Here is a 21,137-nt window from a genome sequence, read left to right on the forward strand (position 1 = left end):
TCGTTGTGTTGAGGTTGAAACACAATTAATACACAATAAAAGTTAATACACAATTAAATACAGACTGTGTATGCCGTAGGTACTGGATACGGAAGAATAATTGTTTCGTGTTGGAAGGTCAATCAGAGGCGTTCTCTTGAGGACCTTTAAAATTTTACTTTGAAATAAATGTAGTAATGTATCGGTCCGGTTAGGGCGTTAGAAGACTTTCTAACAGAGTTTATGAAGTGTGTGTTAGGTGTTTTAGCGCTAAAATTTTAACATTTTTGGCTTGAATAGGATACAATTCAATTATCAGGTGTGGTTCAAATCCATTGCAACTTTTGGAAAAACTCAAATACCCTGGCAATTTGACGAGCACTTAAATTTGTCAGTCCAGAACTTTTGTACATATATCATATTACCCTTGCTCACGCTGCAATAGATATTAGCATATATAATAATTAAAACGAATATAGTTTTCGATTTGGCGTGGCTAATTTTTATTACAACAATTTTCACAATGTCATTGTTAACCAAGGATATGAAAAGAAAAATCAATTTTATTAGCAGCGCTTTATTGGATTGCGTATTACAAACAAGATAAACTTTAATCACTAATTATATTGTATAGCGGATGATTTAATGTTTATTATTAAGTTTGTACGAAATAAATAGTAAATAACGTGATTATGATTGTTACATTTTAAAGTAAGATTATGTCATTGGGGTTACATAAATAAAACTCTACAAAAAAATATAAGAAAATTGTTTTCACAATACTCTTGGTAAAGAAACTCGAGGCTTAGCATGACCACTAATACACTATTAAATATCAAATCCCCGTTAATTCACCGACTTTATAGCAATAAATCAAGATCTATATTACCAAATGTATTGTTTAATTTCATCCAATGATCAGCTACAATGAGCCGCATTGACAATTTCGAATTACATCTTATCTCTAACTAATACCCATCTAATTATTGATTGTGAAAGCTAATTAATATAAACGGCATCAGCTCGTAATTCGCAAACAATATAGGCTTATTTAATTATCCTAAGTCGTTTCGTGTGACTAGGTTTGATAGCAGAATATGCCATGTAATGAAAGTCGACATTTTTAAATCTAAGTGTAAACTATTAACTAAATACAAAAAACCGTAATTTAACAACTATGTGTATACAGAAAAATTCAAAATAAAATAGAAACTTTTTAAATATATTCTACACAATGTAGAGAGTGATGTCTGGAGAATATTTGATTAACAAATTGTATTTGAATAAAGAAAATCAAGTGTAAATATGACAATATAAATAATTCTTTTTTTTTTAAGTGTAAGTATCAACCAAAATTTGATCGTCCAATCAGAATTATACTTATAATAAGAAAACAAATCGTTAAAATAACTAAATTTAACTACAAGTATATTGTAACAGAACACCGAAAAACGGCCTTAAATGTTTAAATTATACTAAAATCATACTACACCTAACTAAATTTTGCACCATTGGACATAACCGATAAGTAAACACTCGACACATCAGCAAACTTGTATTTAAAGTACTAAGACGGAATCAGCTTTAGGGTTTTGTGCTATTTGTTATATACCTGGAGAGAAAGTACCCTATATACTAGAGGAAATACTCTTAAGACATGATATATAAAGAAATTACTCAATAAACGTTTAGTTAAATAAAGCTAACTATATGATTTTTTTTCTTCTCTATTTATATATCTATATTATCTCCAGTATCAGGGCACCTCTCTACGAGACGTCAAAACTTTACTTTTAACTGCAATGCCTTACAAGTGTTTAACAAAACGAAACTTCTAAATCACACACTATTAATGAAGCATTGGTACATATCACTCGGTATTACTTATATAATAAATATCGTAATGCAGATGAGACCACAGCCCGTTATCAACATGAGAAATTCGTATGCTAATATGATTCGGGTCGTGCCTAAATCTTAACTTACCTATACTACACCTACTATAATGATTTATTTGGTGGTTATTACTTGTACATTATTTCTAAATGAGATTAATTTCAATACGTTTCACGAAATATAAATCATAACACTTTGTACATGGTGTACATTTAAATAATTTGGGGATATAATACAAAACTTAGCCAGCCGAGGTTGCGCACCGCGCTATAATATGGCATCTCATTTCTTGTATTATCTATAAAGCAGATGTACCAGTAGCAGTAAGTACTAATTTTCAATACCTAACGTACATTAAGTACGCCCTTAGCTGGCTTATTATAATTTAAATAGGGGCAACATGTATGTGTATACGAAAACATTCCATACCTCAGCACCACAATGCGCAAAAATATCTCAATAACAGAAAATATTATAGTCAAACAAACGAAATTGTATAATATAATTCAATAGTCAAGAAAGAAGACCGCGTACATAGTGTACGCAGTCCACTATTCGTTTTTGAAATATTTCAAGATGGCACTATCATTGAGATTTTTCATCCCAACAGATACACTTAAATTCATAAACAAAAAACATTAAATCCATATTATCCACACACGTACCCCTTTATAAGTCTTACACTAACTTAAAAGCGAATTCAACGCATTGAAGCACAAACGATAACTATATAACACTATATAATAAAACCGTGTCCATGAGCCGTGCACTAATGAGTCAGAAATGTGCGTGCGCTGAGGGGCCGAAAGGATTCTCGAAAGATGTATTAACTTTATCCTGGATCCATGTCAAAAATGATTATAATATCTTCCAAATTTGACCTTATTCTATCATCATCACGTGAGTGGTGAGTAAACGCATTTATAAACCATCACTACGTTAACAAAATTCCTTCATGTCAAATATTGCACACCTTTAAATCCATTCAAATGTCAAATGTCAAATTATTGGGGAACCTAAAAAGTTAGTAGAGAAAAAAAAGGATTCCTTATTAGTTTAATGTTATCTAATGAATCGAAATCTTATTTTAGTGTACCGAAGTGATAATTCTGTTGTACACAAAATCAACGTATGATTCGAGGTCGACTTAGAGCTGGCAAAAAGTTAATAAGTATATTACAACTTTCACGGATTACAAATATTTTTACGTTGTACATCAGAACTATCACCCTCCCCAATTAATCCGCTCCGAACAAACCCATCAGCTTACGCATTGTAGGAAATCGCCGGTTTATCGGACGTACAAACGTATACGTAATCCGACTCGGAATCAACGCGTGCACGGCTGGCCGTACGTTAGGCGGTCTCTACTTGCCATACGATAAGGTGACTTTTTGTCGCTCGCTCGACGAACGAACCATGCCCACCCGAAGCTCCATCCTCAGCAACTACCACGCTGTCTTCCATTTCTGAATCAGCTGGACAAATAATACAAATTAAATAAAGTATTACCATAACCTCTTTACCGACCACGCGCCCAAATATAGGATTTTTATTATTAGGTTTGAGCTGTTTCAGAAATGGGTTTCATGGACATCAAGCAGGAACAGATATTTGATCCTACCACTTCTTGCGAATAATTTCAATAATAAACATTTAACTCTAATTTGGGCGCGTTTTCGTCATATAATTAAAACATACACAACAAGATCTTAGAAAATGGCATCTTTATGTTTAAAATTGGCCTCATATCAATAATAACACTCACAATTTTATACATTTTTTTTACGTAATACAAATCGTAGGAACGTAAAGGAACGATTTCATTTTAATATAAAGTTTAAATATGTTCTTTTACATTCCAATATTTAACATAGCAATATACATAATAGCGTCTACGATTAGTAACTTGTAACATTGTTGAACATTTAATTTTGTTGCGATCACCAGCGCATTATCTTGTGACAATTTTTGTAAGGAATTAATGCACTAATGACATTCAAGACACGCATTTTTAAATAAATGTTAGCAAAATCGATATATGTTAATGTTATAATTGTTAAGCATTAGCAGATGAAAGTGACCGAAGATATAACGCATTCAATTTTCATATAATTTTTTAGTTTAATTATCATTTTGTATCATACATTTTTACGCTCCATATTGAATGGTATGTTAAGTTTTATTTATCAGGACATATATATTATGATATGGCACCAGAGGTTCGTTCCCGGGCTGTGCACCAATGGACTTTATTTCTATGTGCGCATTTAACATTTGCTCGAACGGTTAAAGAAAACATCGCGAGGAAACCAACATGTCTTAGACCTAAAAAAGTCGACGACGTGTGTCAGGCACTGGAGGCTGATCACCTACTTGCCATTAAAAATTGATCATGAAACAGAATCAGAAATCTGAGGCTAAGACCTAAAGAGGTTGAAGTGCCACTAATTTTTTTGTATAAAAGCTCGAGTTTTGTTTGTGTGGTATTATATACTTATTTAAATTTTTGTATTAATAACTTATTTTTTCCATTGTGCATTACGTAATTCAAATAGAAATTAACAAAATGTTTTATGACTAATTTAAAATATAAAGTAATGTTATATCATTCGGTCCGTTTCAATTAATTTGCCCAGCCTTACGTAATTACTGTTAAAATGTCAATGTGATCTCTACATGCCTTCGGTGTTTAAAATTTAGCATAATAATGTTATGTCCCAAGCGCCATGCTTTTTTGAATAACGTACCGATTTAAAAACAATTTATATGCTATGAATCAGGTATAATCTGCCAAACAATGAGGTGGGAGGCTGTATCTCGAACGTCATCGGCATGCTCTTCTAATGAGAAAAAATTTGGAGTAATAAGATGTAATTTATCACTGATTCGAGTGAATTTGTCCCGACGCCGGTAGATGAGGCACTATTACTGCGACATTTCACGAAAAATAAGATGTACAATTTTTTTTTCTGTCACAATGAGAAGCAAACTAAGCATTGTTAACAGCGTAATTTATATATTTAAAAGCACGGCTTGTGTCGTTCAAAGTTCTTGTTTCTGCAGATACTACTTTAGCAAGCACAATCTAATATTGCATAGTTAAGCATATTAATAAATTTTAATATTGAAAATGTTTTAATTTTCATTTAGACTGTGTGTAAAATCAATTACTAAGCTACATAACGCTTTAAAAAAATTACATCTGAGATCTATTATTTTCTTTAAATCACTATAATTATTCTAACAACGTACGCTATTTACGCCTGACAGCATTAAAACCGCCAAATTGGCTGACCATTACTCATTTGCTAGATTCATACACTCACCTATTCTAAAATCAATATATCCTTCCCCACCCGAAATGACAAGTATCGGTGGGGTCGTAGGACAATTTTCAGGGGAGTCCGGGCTTATCGGCGATCCAGCCTTGGGAACAGCCACGAAGAATGTCACAGCATCTCTATGCCCGTGAAAGCTGAGCTGGGCGTGCTTCATCGAACACAGCGGAATAACCCCCCCGGGACTAGAGTGGTGCCCGGTATCGGATAGGGGAACAGATATCACCACGCCGTTACTTGTGCCGATCCACAGGCGACCGGAACTGATAAGTAGGGCGGTTATTCTCACGAGGGAGAAACCCAACTTGCCAGTACCGAGCATTTTGCTGACGTAGGGCTCGATATCGACGTCAATGAGATGTTGGTATGTATGAGCGTGGTATAAGCGCAAAGTTGAATCCATCTTGATGGTGACCTGAAAAGGATTTGTTACGAATACAAATGAATCGTGAAAATACTAACTCAACAAAATTAACTAGGGCACTGTGATTGTCGGATTATGGAAGTACACTTATTGGTAGTAAGAGAGTGAGAATTTCTTAACACGTGAAATCTTTTAGTATTTAGAGTAATACACAAAATAGCTTTAAAACTATTACCAATAAACTTTAAAAACTATTAAGTTTTCCGCATATAGAAGACATTTGTCTAACACTTCGTCGCATAAAAAATATAGCAATAATTCATTTGTTTGATTTATATAATTTATGAAATTCTAAATAGAACGATACTAAAATATCTTTAATATAGTTAGTAGTAAATATTGTCTATGTTTTAGCAAATTTTGACATACATCAAGATAACACATTAAATTAAAAAAGGAGCCGTTACATAAACACTTAATCATTACAAATGATTTAGTGTAAGTTTTTTAAGTAACATCATTTATATACGAGATGTATCTTCATAAAAATATTTTTTAGTGGGCTAGATGTAGTAAAAATTGTACAAGAAACATTACCCATACTCCATCTCCATCAGCGCACATCTGTCGTAGCTGACTCTCTTGTCGCGGGTGTGCTTCGAGCGTATGTAGCAACGTACACGCACGCGGGTCGATAACGAGCACCTTGTTACGATAACCACACCATACAGTCCCACTTCCCACGGCACTTAGACAACGAACTGAAACATACATGTTTGATTTACACGAGAACTACTTAAAAATCGTAATTGATATTAATTTTCTATTGACCATTTACAACTGCAATACTAATATATATTATATTATTGACTATATTTTTAATATATATCGTGCAAAATAAGTGTTAGGCTCTCGTCTTAACACCAAATTTTTAGGCTTTTTTAAATATTGATATGTTTTAAGTTAATCTTTTTAGTATCTGTTTCAATGTTTTTGTAATTAAAAAATATAAAACATAACTATTTTTAAAGTTTTTTTAATATTACGTTTAAAACACTTGCAGATACCTCAATCAGTATTACATCTATGTATATAGTATATTTGATTATGAATGATCATCAAATTACCTGAACACTTGGGATCGCCTAGCGTCATGAGACAATATTGTGAGAAGTCCCATTGTCCATCTGCAAGGCGTGAGAAAATAGCGACTGTACCATCAGCCAACGCTACAATACATCTCGACCAACACGCTACGATTGCTAGGATTGCATCGTTCAATTTCACTCTGAAACAATTTCCGTATTGGTTTTTGGTGGGTGTATCTGGATGAGTAGACATTTAATTTTACTAGAACCGATAACTTTTATCTTTTATCTAGTAGTACTTAGTAATCAGGAATCGAGTTATTTCATTCAATTATTAATTTAAAGAAAAATAAAATAAAATCACAATTTCTCCATCTAAGTGTATTCATTCTTCACCAATTATTGTATTGGTTTATAATGTTAAGGATTAAAAATAATATATTAAATAAAAGAAGAAATAAGTAGAGAACAGATTATTACGAATACTTTTTGACATTTGAATAATTTGTATTTAATATTTTTGTTAGTCAGTTTTTCATGTAACGATTAATTATTTTGGAATCATATAATTTAGATTTAGTTTGCCGTATATTGTACCTCGGCAGATGTAGATTTTCTCTACAGGTACGTATAAATCATTGCAATAACAGCTCGAGACGTTATATACGTTATATATATAGTTAACACGAACAAAAAGTAAAACGATGTTTACAAAAAGCTATATTTCCCTTTAGTTCCAAACAAGTTACCTAGTTTTTATAGAAATATTTATTACTTATTTGACTAAATAGTTAACTATGCACATGAAAATTTTAAAATTATTTGAGTAACTAGTTAAACAACACAAAAATGAATGTTTACATGCGTTTTCTATATGAACACGTTTCAAATATTTTCTGTACATATTATATATAAACCAACTAAAACTTTATGAAGTTCAAATATATTAATAAATATAAAATAAATAGGTACTCTTTTCAAGAATATTACTCACTTTTGATCATATCAATTATTAGATACATATATTTTTGTAGTTAAATAGATAGATGACTATGACGATTTTGTAATTGTAAATTGTTTTGTACACTCACCTCGCGAGACACTTTCCATACTCAGACACTGCGGAATGCACATACAAATTGCCACTCTTAGTACCCAACCACATAGTAGGTAAGGCTGTCGTTACACGGTCGTCTATAACTCTTCCAGCATTCGACTGTTCAGCGAACGCATCTACACCGCGTTCTGGTGATGTGCGTCTCTCAGTATCTGTATTGAGTGATATATATGAATTTTAATATAAATAATAACAAGAGAACATCGGACAAAAAAAAATTTAGTAAACCGAATATGTGGGTTTACTTGCATATTGCTGCACAAGATTTTTCAACCCGGCAGTTTTATAACTATTTTGTAAACATAGATAAATAAAATTAATTTTACAAAAAAATCTTATCTATAATAAAATTAAGACAAAACATAGAATTTAACAAAGGTTATTTTTTGTGCACACCAGTGTTAATTAAAGTAAATTGTTTGTCCTATAATCCAGTGATTATGAACTATACTTAGATTAAGTATTTTCCTACTATATGTATATATTAAAATAGCATTACAAATTTAAGTGAAATATTAAAAAGAAACACCTTTTCATAAAAACATTTCTATTTTACTGTGGCTTAGACGAATAAAGCCAAATATATATGGACTAATATCGTAAGATAAATCACATTAAATTAGGTATATAAACTCATGAAATTTTCAACTTTAAAGTCCTGGAAGAACCCCTTCTAAACCAGTTGGTTAATTAATAATTTGTATAAATTTTTACTAAGTAAAATTATTACCTTTACTATTAATTGGCGTAGAGCTTAATGGCGGACTTTCTGACAGGACTTTGTCGAGGTCTTCTTCAACGTTGTCTATTGCTGATTCTTTCGGAGTATTAATAGGACCAGTCTCTTTGATTGGAGTACTGGGAGGTGTGAGGATGTTTGCTTGTACCTGAAAAATAACATTAACATTTAATATGACGCAAAATATCGAAAGATAAATATTTTTTTACTAAAAGGAATTACAATTTTCTTAGATAAAACCTTTTCTCAATGATTAAGTTCTGGGTGCACGGATAACGTCGAGAGATCCAGTGTCTTAAACTTAAAATCGTGAGAGGCAAATAAACTTCACATTTAGAAGATATAAGAATGCCACAAACTGATTTCCCATTCTAGATTTCATTTCATACTATTATTATATAATATTGCATATACGAAAGTTTTTCTTATATACGTTAACGATAATGAACTGAATATTAATAATAAGCTTTGTAAGAAGTTATTATAAATATGAAAGATTTGTTATGTGGTTTTTGTTTATTTTTATTTATTGACAATTTTAAAGAGATTTTTTACAAAACATAATTTACAGTTTTAAACTGTATCCACCATCTATGTATGATAATTAATTATAATCAGATAATTATTTACCATTCGAGTGCTTCCCACTATTATTTCCTTTCCATCACCATCGCTGGGCCCATTCACATTGCCAAATATGGCAATTCCATTGATTTGACTCTCTGTCGAATCACTCTTACTAACACCACAGAACAAAGATCCCTGAAGACAACACACGTCATATCAATATTAAAGCAAAAGTCATATACATCAAGTATTTATTAAAAAATATGTTTTAGCCTTAGTCCCGAAGTGGTTATAGAGTTCTGACATACAACTCTTACAATACTAATAATAATTTAATTAACTTACGGAATATCGTTTGGTTTCATTCTTATTCATCCTTTCTTTATACTCCAGGAAATCTTCTTCAACAGCGCCAGGCACAGACGCGATACACAAAACATGTTTGTCACTCACAGGGAACGATTCTATCACCTCAGCTGGCTTATTCGCGTCAATAATCTGGTACAAAATTGTTTAGAAATATAAATCATACGTGTCATTGTTACGTTAACGGTAATTAACATGCATTTGCATAGTTTATTAAAAAATAAATATTATTGAGTGAAAATTACGCTCATTGCTCAATAATAATAATGAGAGCGGAGAGTTTATTGCCAGTTCTTCTCTTCCGTTCTACGCACTTGATTTGAGAACTGGCAGTAAATGTAAATTTAGATTCATTTAATATTTCCTTTTTTTTGACGTTCATAAGTGTACATTATGTTACCTATATGAATAAATGAATTTTGACTCTGACTTTGTAAATACATTTAATTGATAGATATAGCTTGCTTATGAGTGCTCCGAGTAACGTTAAAATACTTTTAGGAACACATATTCTTCGAGCATTCGAAGGGTTAAGTTTATCATATATATTGTATTGTCTGTGACGTACATCTTATTTAAAAATACTAAAAAGTCAAATTAATAAAAGCTCAATTAATTTTAAATATAAGTAACTCACCATAACAACACCCTTATTCTGTGTACTAGAACATATCCAGACGAGGGATGACAAGTTATTCTCGGGGTTATTGGGAATGTGAGTTGATGGATCAGCAGGAACTTGCTCCACTTCTGGTGAGCCCGCGGATTGCGCCTTGCTTATTTCGTATGCTGAAAATATGATTATTACAAATCACCTGATTCGACGGGAAATCCAGAATTTATTATATATTTTAGGCTTTTTGATATATATTATATTTAAATCTCATTATTATACTTAATTTCTGTGTATAAAGTAAGCAGGCGGGTGCAATATATAATGTAAAAAGTGTTTTCCCCTTCCGGCGAATTTTAATCTGTATTGAGGTTTACAGAGTTAAAAAAGTGCCAACCATTGATATTCTTAATTATTGATAATCATTTATATTCTTCATTTGATATTTATAGATGCTCTAAAATATTGGACTTATTACACTCCCTAAATTAAATGAAAATAAAATACGCATCGGGCGACTTTATCGCTAACACCTTTTCTTCCAGATAAGGAATAAGAAATACCTATTAAGAGTAAAGTTCAAAAGGTGCATCGCATATAAAAACATTAAGTTTTACAGTATGTTTCTATAGTTATATTATAAACATGTGTGTAATTTAAATATTTCAAAACAATACAAAATTGAGAATGTAAACACTTAAATGTAAATCTATTAATTATATTTATTTAGCTTCATTATATATTTATTGCATTTCGACTGCTAGTTAATTAGTAATGAATCTTTTTAACGAAATTAACTAGAAATGTAATTTAAACTTGTAAATTATGATAACATTGTTTTTGTTTAATGGTCTAATTCTATTAATAGACCATTAAACATTATAGATATTTAGTACTTAATAAGATATTTGTAAGTATACAAATATTTAGCACAGCTGATGTATTTTTGCTATTATTGTTTACAATAAAGTATCTCTGTGATACGCTACTAATTTTATAACTGATAATTTATCCTTTTAAATTAAATCCTTTTAAATAACTGATAATTTATCCTTTAATTCTTACGTTACTTACAAGCTGAAACGGTAATTGCTTCGAGGGACATGAAGCTTATTCCTATCTGTTTTGGGTTTGGTATGTCAAGACCAAAATATTTGTTATTTTTAAAAATAGCTACACTCGAGTTCTATAATCATTAAACATTTTCACCAAAGTTTTTTGTAATTTGTATTATATTGATTGGTCTTGAATATATTGTAAGACTTAGAAAACAGTTATATTGTTTGTAGAAAACACTTTTTTAACGGATTGAAGTTATGTATTATTGTAAACTTATAATTATTTAAACATAATTTTAAATGCGCGTGCTTTACAGCGTGCGTGGTCACGGTGACTGAAGACAAAAGGTGTTGAATGTCAAAAAAGTATCACAGCTGTAGAAAATGTTGTATCATCTGTATTATCGGTATTATACCAAGAAATAAATACAGATAACACAAAATTTTCTACAGCTAAGCCCCTATACTTAATACTTATATATAAATGATTTATACATATACCTAAACACATTGCAGTGTTGTCGATGTTTCCTGGATTGAAGCGTTTTCCACCAGTCAAATTAACAGCCGCAGCGCATAACAGTGACATACGAGGCTCTGTTTCCGCTAGGGGTCTAAAATTTATTAAAATTTTGGTTACAATAAAATACATAAAACTCTGTATCACCATATACACCATATACTAAAATATCAAATATATACCACCTAACGCTTAGTTAAATTAAGGATAGACTTTAAGAAATACATTTTTTTTGTTTTGAAAGTATTTTATTAAACTCTTCCTTCTTTAGTTTCTAAGTAAAGTTGTACACTGTAGTGTATTCCTTCAGGTTAAGCGTCTTAGTAGATTCTTGGTGTTTTTGTAATGGTTTGGTTTCTATGTAAATCGAATATATAATAAGTGACAAATAGAAACTTGTGCACAAAGCTTGAAAAAGGCCAAATGACGCCAACTTCGTATTCATTTTAATTTCAGTAAATAACAAAATATATAAAAGATTAGTAAATTGATATAGAATTCTGGAATCTTTTTTTTATAGAACAGGGGGCAAACGGGCAGGAGGCTCACCTGATGTTAAGTGTTACCGCCGCCCGACACTCTCAATGCCAGAGGGCAATTGTTTTACATAGCAGCAAATAGCTATTTTACATTTACCTACTTATTTCACAGAATACATGCATATTAGTACAAATATTAAATTTTAAAATCACAGCGGTTTGTAGTAGTATAATAATAATAATGCATATGAGAATATTTCTTTAACAACGTAGATTACTAGAGAGAAGAGAAACGGTTTACCCAACGATTTGACTAAGTTGTAAACAAGATAGCATACCTGCAAAATACAGGCACAGGTACTGGAACTCCTCCTGACGAGAGTGATACATTAGGCCCCTTCTGCCCTTGATCAGTTTTCCCGGGCAAGCTCCAACCATATGCCTGGGTTCTACCATCTTCTTTTCGAACGTGAGCTCTTACCTACAATTAAGAAAATACAATAAAATTCTGATTATAGAATTTCTGTCAGTTTTAACTCCATGGTGACTGATTAAAACATTGACGGAAGTGAATGAATTTGATACGGAATTGAAACATGTGGAATCGAATACAATTATTATGAAAAAATACTTTCTGGTACTTTACTTTTTAACTTTATTTCTTTTCGTTTTCGTTCGACTCGAATAAATGTAATAAGACGTATATTAATTGCGCATAACTGCCACGTCTTTTTTTGGATCCGCACGGAATTCCAGACTATTTGATAGAATAACAGGATAAGCTCAGCTAATATATTAAAATATTGTATAACTAAATGACATGATGAAAATGAGAACAATCAAACGATGTTAAAATTAAAAAAAAATACAGACCTGGCGAAATTGTTCAGTTCTCTCTTGCCGCCTGTGATGATGATCAGACAGCTGGGTTTCAAGAAAATCCGCTTGAGTTCTCGAATGTCTTATCGCTGGCTGAGGAGCTGCCACCGCTTTTAAATGCGGCGTCGATAAAGGGCGCTGTGGACGCTCAGATGTACTGAAACAATATGTCGACAAAATTAGTCAATGTAATACAATAATATTGTTAATTTTTTTTAACTAAACAACAAACGAAACAAAAGTCCATGTCTTCAAATATTGTATATAAGAGTATAATACATATATTATATTTGTATCATAAATATATAATGCTATTTATAATAAATTCTTGGATTTTACTGTAAATTAATTTATTTTACCTTGCTTAATTACATACCACCTAATAACGCGGTTTTGCGTTTCGAGAATAACTTCGTTTTTTATAGTCAACCAAGAACGTATAATCACATTACACGCTTTCATTTGAGTGTCTAAATATTATTAACATTCATATAAAACAAATGAAACATTCGACCTTCAAACGTCGCCAGAGCTGGAATAATTGCATTGCAAAACCAAGAAGCGTAGAAATATTATTAGTAATATGTGTTTTGCAATTGGGTTAATTAGAGTTATTTTCGAATAGCTAAAACATTACATTGAATAATATTCTTGCTTGCCTCATTTGGGGTTTTGAACTTTGAAACATTACAATTGCGTAAGACATTTCATTCGCAAACAGCAAGTAACTTTAAAATTGCCAGTTTAAAATTATATTAATGGTTTGTTGAGCTTGTGTGAACTATCGCACGTTGTAAAACTGACATAAAAATATAAGTATATTATATAACTTCGCAGCGCTTACTTCTTTTAAATATCAATTTAACTGATCACCTTTACAATAATAATTTCAATACTGGGCTTCATAAAATACATGAGTCAATCATTTTTGAGTGACGTATGTGGATTGTATATATTTACTCGCACGCTCAGCAGTTTTATCAATACACAATTGTATCTTATTTAGTTATTTAATTCGTTTAGATCCGAGGTCCTGGGATCGATACCAAAACAAATAGTATTTCTATTTTGTAGGCACAAAAAACTGCTTCCTCATACTTGGGATTACTTTTATTTTTTTTAAATTTAAACCAATATACATCCCGCAATCACCTTAAGACATAAAATTGACTTCGCATACGATGTGTATAAACAATCGCAATAGCAAAAAATGAACTCTCGTAACATTTGCACAGTAAAGAAAAGTTAATAGAAAATAAATCCAAAACTCGCGATTCTCATTTAACACGCTAAGCTAACAATAATCAATTAAGTGTTAACAATATTAAATCGGTTTAATTGTCAACCTATAGCTATTGCACTAAAAATATATTTCAAAATTAATAATTGCATCATTATTCAATATTTAACAATAATAGAAGCTGTACGAAGAATACAAGTGGTATTTACCTAAATAGTTTGCTGAAAAATGTCCAAATGCTTTGCTTGCTCTTCTTATCCATGGTAGATTCGACACGACTTGCCCTAACAATTTCTGTCCATCGTACGGCATCTTGCAACTCCATATAGCGTTCCTGAATACAACCATTTTGTAGTTAAATTGCTTCAATTTCTTGGATAGCTTTTGTTAATAAATATTCCATAGTTTGTATGATTCCAAGTTTCCATTCCAAACAATGGTTAACCAATCGGATGATAACATCAATGTATCGTTATATAGATTTATGCTCGTAGTAAGATTAAAATTACCTATACGACAAATTACGTAACGATGCGTTTTAATACCTACGTACCTTATATTGATTGCGTTCCATTAGAACTCTAGCCATTTCCACGCGAGTGAATTTCTTTCTTTGGGCCATTGGAACATCAGCTTCATCCTCATTCTCCGCACCACCAGCATTTGAGGTCATTGCTTCCTATTAATTAAAAGTAAATAACACCCTTACAATCAGTCTACTGTCCATTAGTTATTCTGTTTACGTTTTATTTAAGTTACAATAACAAGTGTGGAAACGGCTGGAAAGACCTGGACGAGATTGATATACAATAAGGAAAAGTGGAGAAAAATGGGGGAGGCCTTTGCCCGTGGGCACACAGAATCAGTTATCGTAAATTAACAAAAACAATAACTGTAATGTATATATCTTATTCTGTTATAAATATTGTCATATTAGACTATAAATAAATTTAAAAAACAATTGTAAGCACGACTGGATAAAATAAAACTCACCTTTGGCTAGTGAACTCTTTAGACTTAAGTTCACTTTTGTGGCTAGAATATAATTAGTATACATATAACTTGAGCAATTTTTTTCGTCGTATTATAATAAAAAAAAAATCAGTGGCGCTACAACCTCTTTAGGTCCTGGCCTCAGATTTCAGAATCTGTTTCCTGATCATTTTTAAATCTAATAGGCAATAGGTGATCAGCCTCCAGTGCCTGATACACGTCGTCGACTTTTTGGATCTAAGACATGTCAGTTTCCTCAGGATGTTTTCCTTCACCGTTCGAGCAAATGTTAAATACGCACATAGAAAGAAAGTCCATTGGTGCACAGCCGGGGATCGAACATACGACCTTAGGCATGAGAGTCGCAGGCTGAAGCCACTAGGCCAACACTGCTCTTTATAATATCATTCTATAACGTCATAACGTCATAACGGATATTGCACTTACTTTCAAATGTCTCAATTCATCTTCAAGCTGGGTGACGCGTTCTCTAAGCTTTTCTCTAGCGGCACTAAGATTCGCTACTTCCTCCCTTAGTATTTCTTGCTCACCGGTTAGTTCGTCAACCTTTACGATTAAATCATCTTTCACGACATTCAAAGCGTTCCTGTGGAACAAAAGAATACTATAACACTCTATTGAACTTTCTATATAAGTTTTATTGTAGGTCGTCAAGGATCAAATTTTAAAGGGGCATTTGCGTTTCACTACTTTTGTCAGTAAAGCTTCCGATTGAAAAAGGAACGTGGTGAGTATTCAAAATAACACAGACGATATATTGGTGTAGTTTCGGCGTTCATTTGAGTTGTTTTTCTTGAAAAACGAAGAGTACAAAATTTAAAATACATTAGACGTTAAAGCTCCCATTCGAGCTTTCATAAGTATTATCTTTAGTGCATTCATAATTCCTTAAATGGTAAGAAAAATAACATATATTATATTAGAAAATATTTTATATGTTATATATGATTGCAATAATACCTTGTTTTATACTTACTTGGTAGCTAGAAGTTCGTTGTTCTCCAAGATAAGATTTTCGACCTCCTTCCCCATACCTATGATGATATAATAATAATTACATTGAATAATGTCTGGACAAATATACAAAGAGAAATAACATCATACTGTATTTATAAAGAGGTCAAATAATAACCATACGGATATTTTAAAAAATTTACACACTTTTTTAATAAAACTATTTCGCCTCAGTTCAAACTCAAAACAAATAATTTAAAATGAGTATTAACGCGGTTATTTCCCATCATTATATTATGTAACTAAAGGTTTGTGGATATGTTATATCAAAAAAATAGGGGTTATTTTAACCAAAAGGCCTGTGAAAGTCTAAAAATATAATCAAAAACTGAGTTTTTCTTTAGAATAACATAGTGCGAGTTTGGGCAACATGAACAAGTATTCAAATTAAACGCCATATTTCTAAACAGATAAAAATTTACTTACCAAAGTAATTATCATTAACTGCAATGTGTTTGGCGTAACGTATTGTTATAAGGCATGAAAAGAACAAAGATAATTAGAAACACGCCTAAAACCACAGCATATTAAATGGCTGACAATCCATTTTAGATATATAAATTTAATCAAGCACATGCTGCTATTTATTCGAACAATCTATGAAAAGTCAGGACATAAAAGACGCAAATAAATACACTTGAATAATGGATGAAAGAAAACTAGTATTTAAAGAGTAAAATATTACCTGAGGAAGCATATTCACCAGGATGCACCCAGCTTCCTATGAAACAAAACATATAGATATAAAATGAAGGTAGAAATTATTAAATACCTATTGTCAAATATATATTTTTATTTATATAAATTATGTTTTCGTACAACGTAATTTAACGTAAATGCAGTAGTCATAGTAGATGAAATCTCATACAATATATGACTATCTACAATTACAAAAATAAAAAGATAAACCTTTGGATCTCCTAAAAAACCGATTTAATAATCATTATTATTGCAGTGGTTGCCTGGAATAAATCTCTCGAAAGCGATAAGGCCGCCAGTTGCCCTCCTTGTCATTTAATTATGTTCATTTTTTCATATTGTAATGTAACGAAGTGTTAATAAATAAATAAATAAATAATGAATAAAGATAGAAATTGCATAATGGACTACCTGTTATGTCACCGTCATCTCCCTCCACAATACTAGTATCTGTATCATGGAAGGCTAGTTCTTGATACAGAGTATTGGCGCTTCGCTTTTCGCTCTTAGTTTGCGATTTTCCTGTACTAGGCAGCGGTGCAACTGGTGATGTAGCCTGAAAAGAAGACATCATGGAGCGAAATTGTTTCCGTCTCTTAACATTATTATATTAAGTTTTTTACATAAAACTTTGTAAAATTATTTAACTAAATTGATTAACATCTTAACGTATATCGTCTGTAACTACTGTATTTCGAATTATTTAATTTTATTCGCTAAATAGTTTTTGGGTCAGTGAGTAGGCGTCACAATTAATAATCATAGACCTATTTATTTCATTTTCTTTATGCATTATTCTTTTCTTTTTGAAGACACAAAAATCATTCACTTATATTAAGAATGTTCATGTCTGGCTACGTTGTTACATTTATTTAATGATTTTTCTTTTACATTCATCGGAACTATCACTATGGAATATAAATGGGAACTCTTTTGAATATAACCTTTTCTTGACTGGAAAAAATTAAATTAAGAAAACTAGTCATTATTATTGTTAAGTGTCAGTGCCATAAGAAATAAAATGAAATGTTTGATTTACGACAACTTAATCTTCGTTGCAATTATTATAATTTTAGGAATGTGTAAGCAAGCCGTAAGCTTAAAATGTTATCAGTGTTCAACAACATATAATCCCGGGTGCCTTTCAAATAATTTAAAAGCCACATATTTGAAAGAATGTAATACAAGTAGAAGCAATGTCATTCCAGTGTGTCGTTTACTATCTCAGGTGCAATATTTTACAGAAGATCGTGATGTAACCGTCCTGAGAGAATGTGCTTATATATACACGGAACCATTAAAGTGTGTACTATCGAAGTTTAGTAACTCGCACTTTTCCTCATCATGTGAATGCAATGAAGACGGCTGCAATGGTGCAAGTAGCCTGCATGTAGATTTGTTTTTGTATATCACGGTTATATGGGCAATAAAGTAGATTTCGCGTGAATTAATGTTTACTTTAGAAGTCTAAAGATGACACAAAAATTTAGATGCAAAATTTATTTTAAGTATATTACATATAAATATATTAACAGCGGCTAAAACAGCGGCGGAATCTGCTATAATATTTATTGTTTACGGTTATTAAGTACCTAATACATAGAATTCAGCCGGGAACTTTGATTTTCGTACATAACCGGTATTTTGTTCTAAACGATGTCGTCATAAACGGTTTTGACTGTATGTTAACTGCCTTTTGGGTACATAGTTCCTTACCTGACTTTGTTGAGTAATAGGATCAGTCTGATGAGCTCTTTCTACTGTTCTTACAGCTGCTAACTCAGACCCTGTAATAAATGTATGCAATTTTATTATGGGTTAAGAAGGAATAATTTTCATTTTAGTATTATTTTAAGTTAGCTGCTAAAACCTTTTTAAATCAATACAGTACATAGAAACCATCATAAGTAAGAATATACTAAACATAACTTACCTAACATAATTCAAGTAGTTAAATTGTGAATGTAAATAAATTTCTAGAAAATAAATCTAAGTACTCTAACCACCTATACTATTACACCTTAATAGTATTAACATAATTACCAATTGGTGGTGAAGATGGAGATGATGAAAGGCTTACAGGGCTTCCAGGTATACTTTCCGTCTGTTCCACAACATTTACAGAGCCCTCAAGTGAAGCAAAACCAAATGATATAGGACCTGTTGGATTAATTAACAAAACTAGTACTTTGCAAATAAACAATATCTTTAAGAAAATAAATTTATCAAAGCACAACTATTAATAACATTATAAATAAAATGTGTTCATTTGATTAAAGTATGTACATGTTTTTTCTTAGGAAATTGAATAATAAATATTTCAAAAATTTTATTTTGAAATTTCATTGGTAATTTACCTTGATATAAGTATATCAGTGTGCAATTTTAGAGTAACTACTTTGAAATAGAAAATAGCACACAATTACATTTATTTAAAATATCAAGGGGCATGTGGAATATTTTTTCAATTTTTAAACTATAACTAACATATTTACATTGTTATTTGCACTAAATGGCTAATGATTTATTGTGCTTATGTGCAATATAAATTGAGCTGTTTCAAAAATACTTGTTTAGTTGCAGGCAATTGATAACTCACCACTAGATCTTCCAACTGGATTTAGGCCAAGCCTACCCCGGACTTCACTTCTGTCACTGGCGGAGCTTAACAATAATTTAGTGCGTTCCATGTAATCCATATGTGTCTTAAATAACTCTGTGTAACGTTCATGAAGTTTTGCATATTCCTATTAAAAACATATATAAAGTTAGTAAGCATTAGGATTCATGGTGATTAAAATACAAGATCCATTCTATACCTTCTTTAGCTCATTTTCACGCTCTTCTAAACGGCTTGCATGATCAAGTGAGTTCTTATGCTTCAACTCAAGCATTCGGACAATACTATCCAATGCCTCCAGTCTGCTTGTAAGGTCTTTTCTCTCTCCTTCATAATGGTCTTCAGCCTCCAACAACTGGTAAATAATAATGTATACTGGATATGTATTCATAAATAAGTCTGCACAAAAATACTTTTTGTTTACTAAAGAGACAATTACAAACATTTAATGAAACATTTCATGTTATTACAGCAGTAAGTGTGTTTCATAATTCATATTTGAATGGCAATTTAGAATAGTTGTGTGCAAACATTTTACTGTAATTGACAATAAGAGTTTTTATAAAACCTTGATTAACATAAGCTTTGAATGTTATGAAATTTTTATTTAGGACATCCAAGTTGATTTACTTATTACACAAGACATAATATGGCATGTTACTGGCTTACCTTGAAATTAAGATAACAGAATGGAGAACACATTTTTTAATTTGATGTCTACCTAATTATAGATACTAAGTTAATTAAACAACTAAAATAATGGTGTGCTATATCATAAATTCAAAATAAATGGTGACCTTGTTTATTGTAACAAAGGAAGCTAAGTGAATGTCTAAGTAATAATTTTAAAATGCTCACCTTCTGTTCCGCATGCTTCCTCGCCGCCTTCTCGCGTTCATACTGCGTGACCAGTTGCTCATTATCTTCCCGCAGAAGCTCTAACTCCACTTCATGCTCTTGATTGGTTTGATAAGCGGAGTCTAAACATTCTAGTACGTTGACCACCAAGGGCATCAATGTCTTCACGACGTCTTCATCATATCGAGCTATCATACGTTCAAATTCTTGGTAAATACTACCAGCTAACGTCTGCACCTTCTCTGACATCACTACGTGAGAGTCTTCATGAGTGCCATATATTGTTTCAGACGTGACATAGTCGCTGTTCGCTGACTCGTCGAAATTCATAGTTGAAGATGAAATTTCCTTAATATTTTAATACAATTCTACTACGATGTGCCTTTTACAGGCAATTAATAAATATTACGCGACATTTTACAGTTTTACACTTCACTGTTTAGAACAAAATTAATAATATATAACCAACTCATTGTTTGTTATTTGAAAAGAAAATATGTAAATATTATATGTAAAGAAGAAGATAGAAAAATAAAAATACGATTAGACCATTTGATTGATTGACGTATTTACAGTGAAAATTTCGATTAGCTATTGACGTTGGAACTGTTTCCGGTTTATAGACAAAAAAGTTCATTTCCGGCACACAGATGCGATATATAACAGAACAAATAAGTTTCTTTTAC

At 31.5% G+C, this 21,137-nt stretch overlaps 1 protein-coding gene across 3 annotated transcripts; it reads right to left on the reverse strand.

Moving 5' to 3' along the window:
* Positions 1–540: 540 nt before the first annotated feature.
* On the reverse strand, positions 541–21,037 carry LOC110998136 (JNK-interacting protein 3). 3 transcript variants are annotated; one of them, XM_022266606.2, is made up of 25 exons: positions 20,452–21,037; positions 19,793–19,948; positions 19,573–19,720; positions 19,017–19,133; positions 18,690–18,760; positions 17,385–17,529; positions 16,960–16,995; positions 16,701–16,718; positions 16,237–16,294; positions 15,687–15,846; positions 14,800–14,925; positions 14,456–14,580; positions 13,001–13,163; positions 12,466–12,608; positions 11,630–11,742; positions 10,095–10,246; positions 9,437–9,589; positions 9,155–9,286; positions 8,516–8,672; positions 7,760–7,937; positions 6,708–6,868; positions 6,178–6,341; positions 5,205–5,631; positions 4,626–4,718; positions 3,241–3,353 (listed from the first exon to the last, which is right to left on the reverse strand). In XM_022266606.2, exons 1-24 carry the CDS (start codon positions 20,779–20,781, stop codon positions 4,648–4,650), a joined length of 3,504 nt encoding a protein of 1,167 aa, XP_022122298.2. In that variant the 5' UTR covers positions 20,782–21,037; the 3' UTR covers positions 3,241–3,353; positions 4,626–4,647. The 3 variants fall into 3 exon arrangements, with proteins under 3 accessions (XP_022122296.2, XP_022122297.2, XP_022122298.2); XM_022266604.2 differs by lacking the exon at positions 4,626–4,718 and having other exon boundaries at positions 541–3,353; positions 20,452–21,036; XM_022266605.2 differs by lacking the exons at positions 4,626–4,718; positions 16,701–16,718 and having other exon boundaries at positions 541–3,353; positions 20,452–21,036.
* Between the last annotated feature and the right edge of the window lie 100 nt (positions 21,038–21,137).

The sequence above is a fragment of the Pieris rapae genome, chromosome Z (genome assembly GCF_905147795.1).
Source record: "Pieris rapae chromosome Z, ilPieRapa1.1, whole genome shotgun sequence".
Taxonomy (NCBI): domain Eukaryota; kingdom Metazoa; phylum Arthropoda; class Insecta; order Lepidoptera; family Pieridae; genus Pieris; species Pieris rapae.

Coding starts and splice junctions, on each gene's coding strand:
- LOC110998136 (XM_022266604.2), bottom strand. CDS start 20,781: ATGAATTTCGACGAGTCAGCGAACAGCGACTATGTCACGTCTGAAACA. Junction 11,743..12,465: donor CCTGTGCCTGTATTTTGCAG/GTATGCTATCTT, acceptor AATAAATTTTAG/ACCCCTAGCGGAAACAGAGC. Junction 7,938..8,515: donor TACGCCAATTAATAGTAAAG/GTAATAATTTTA, acceptor CACTCAATACAG/ATACTGAGAGACGCACATCA.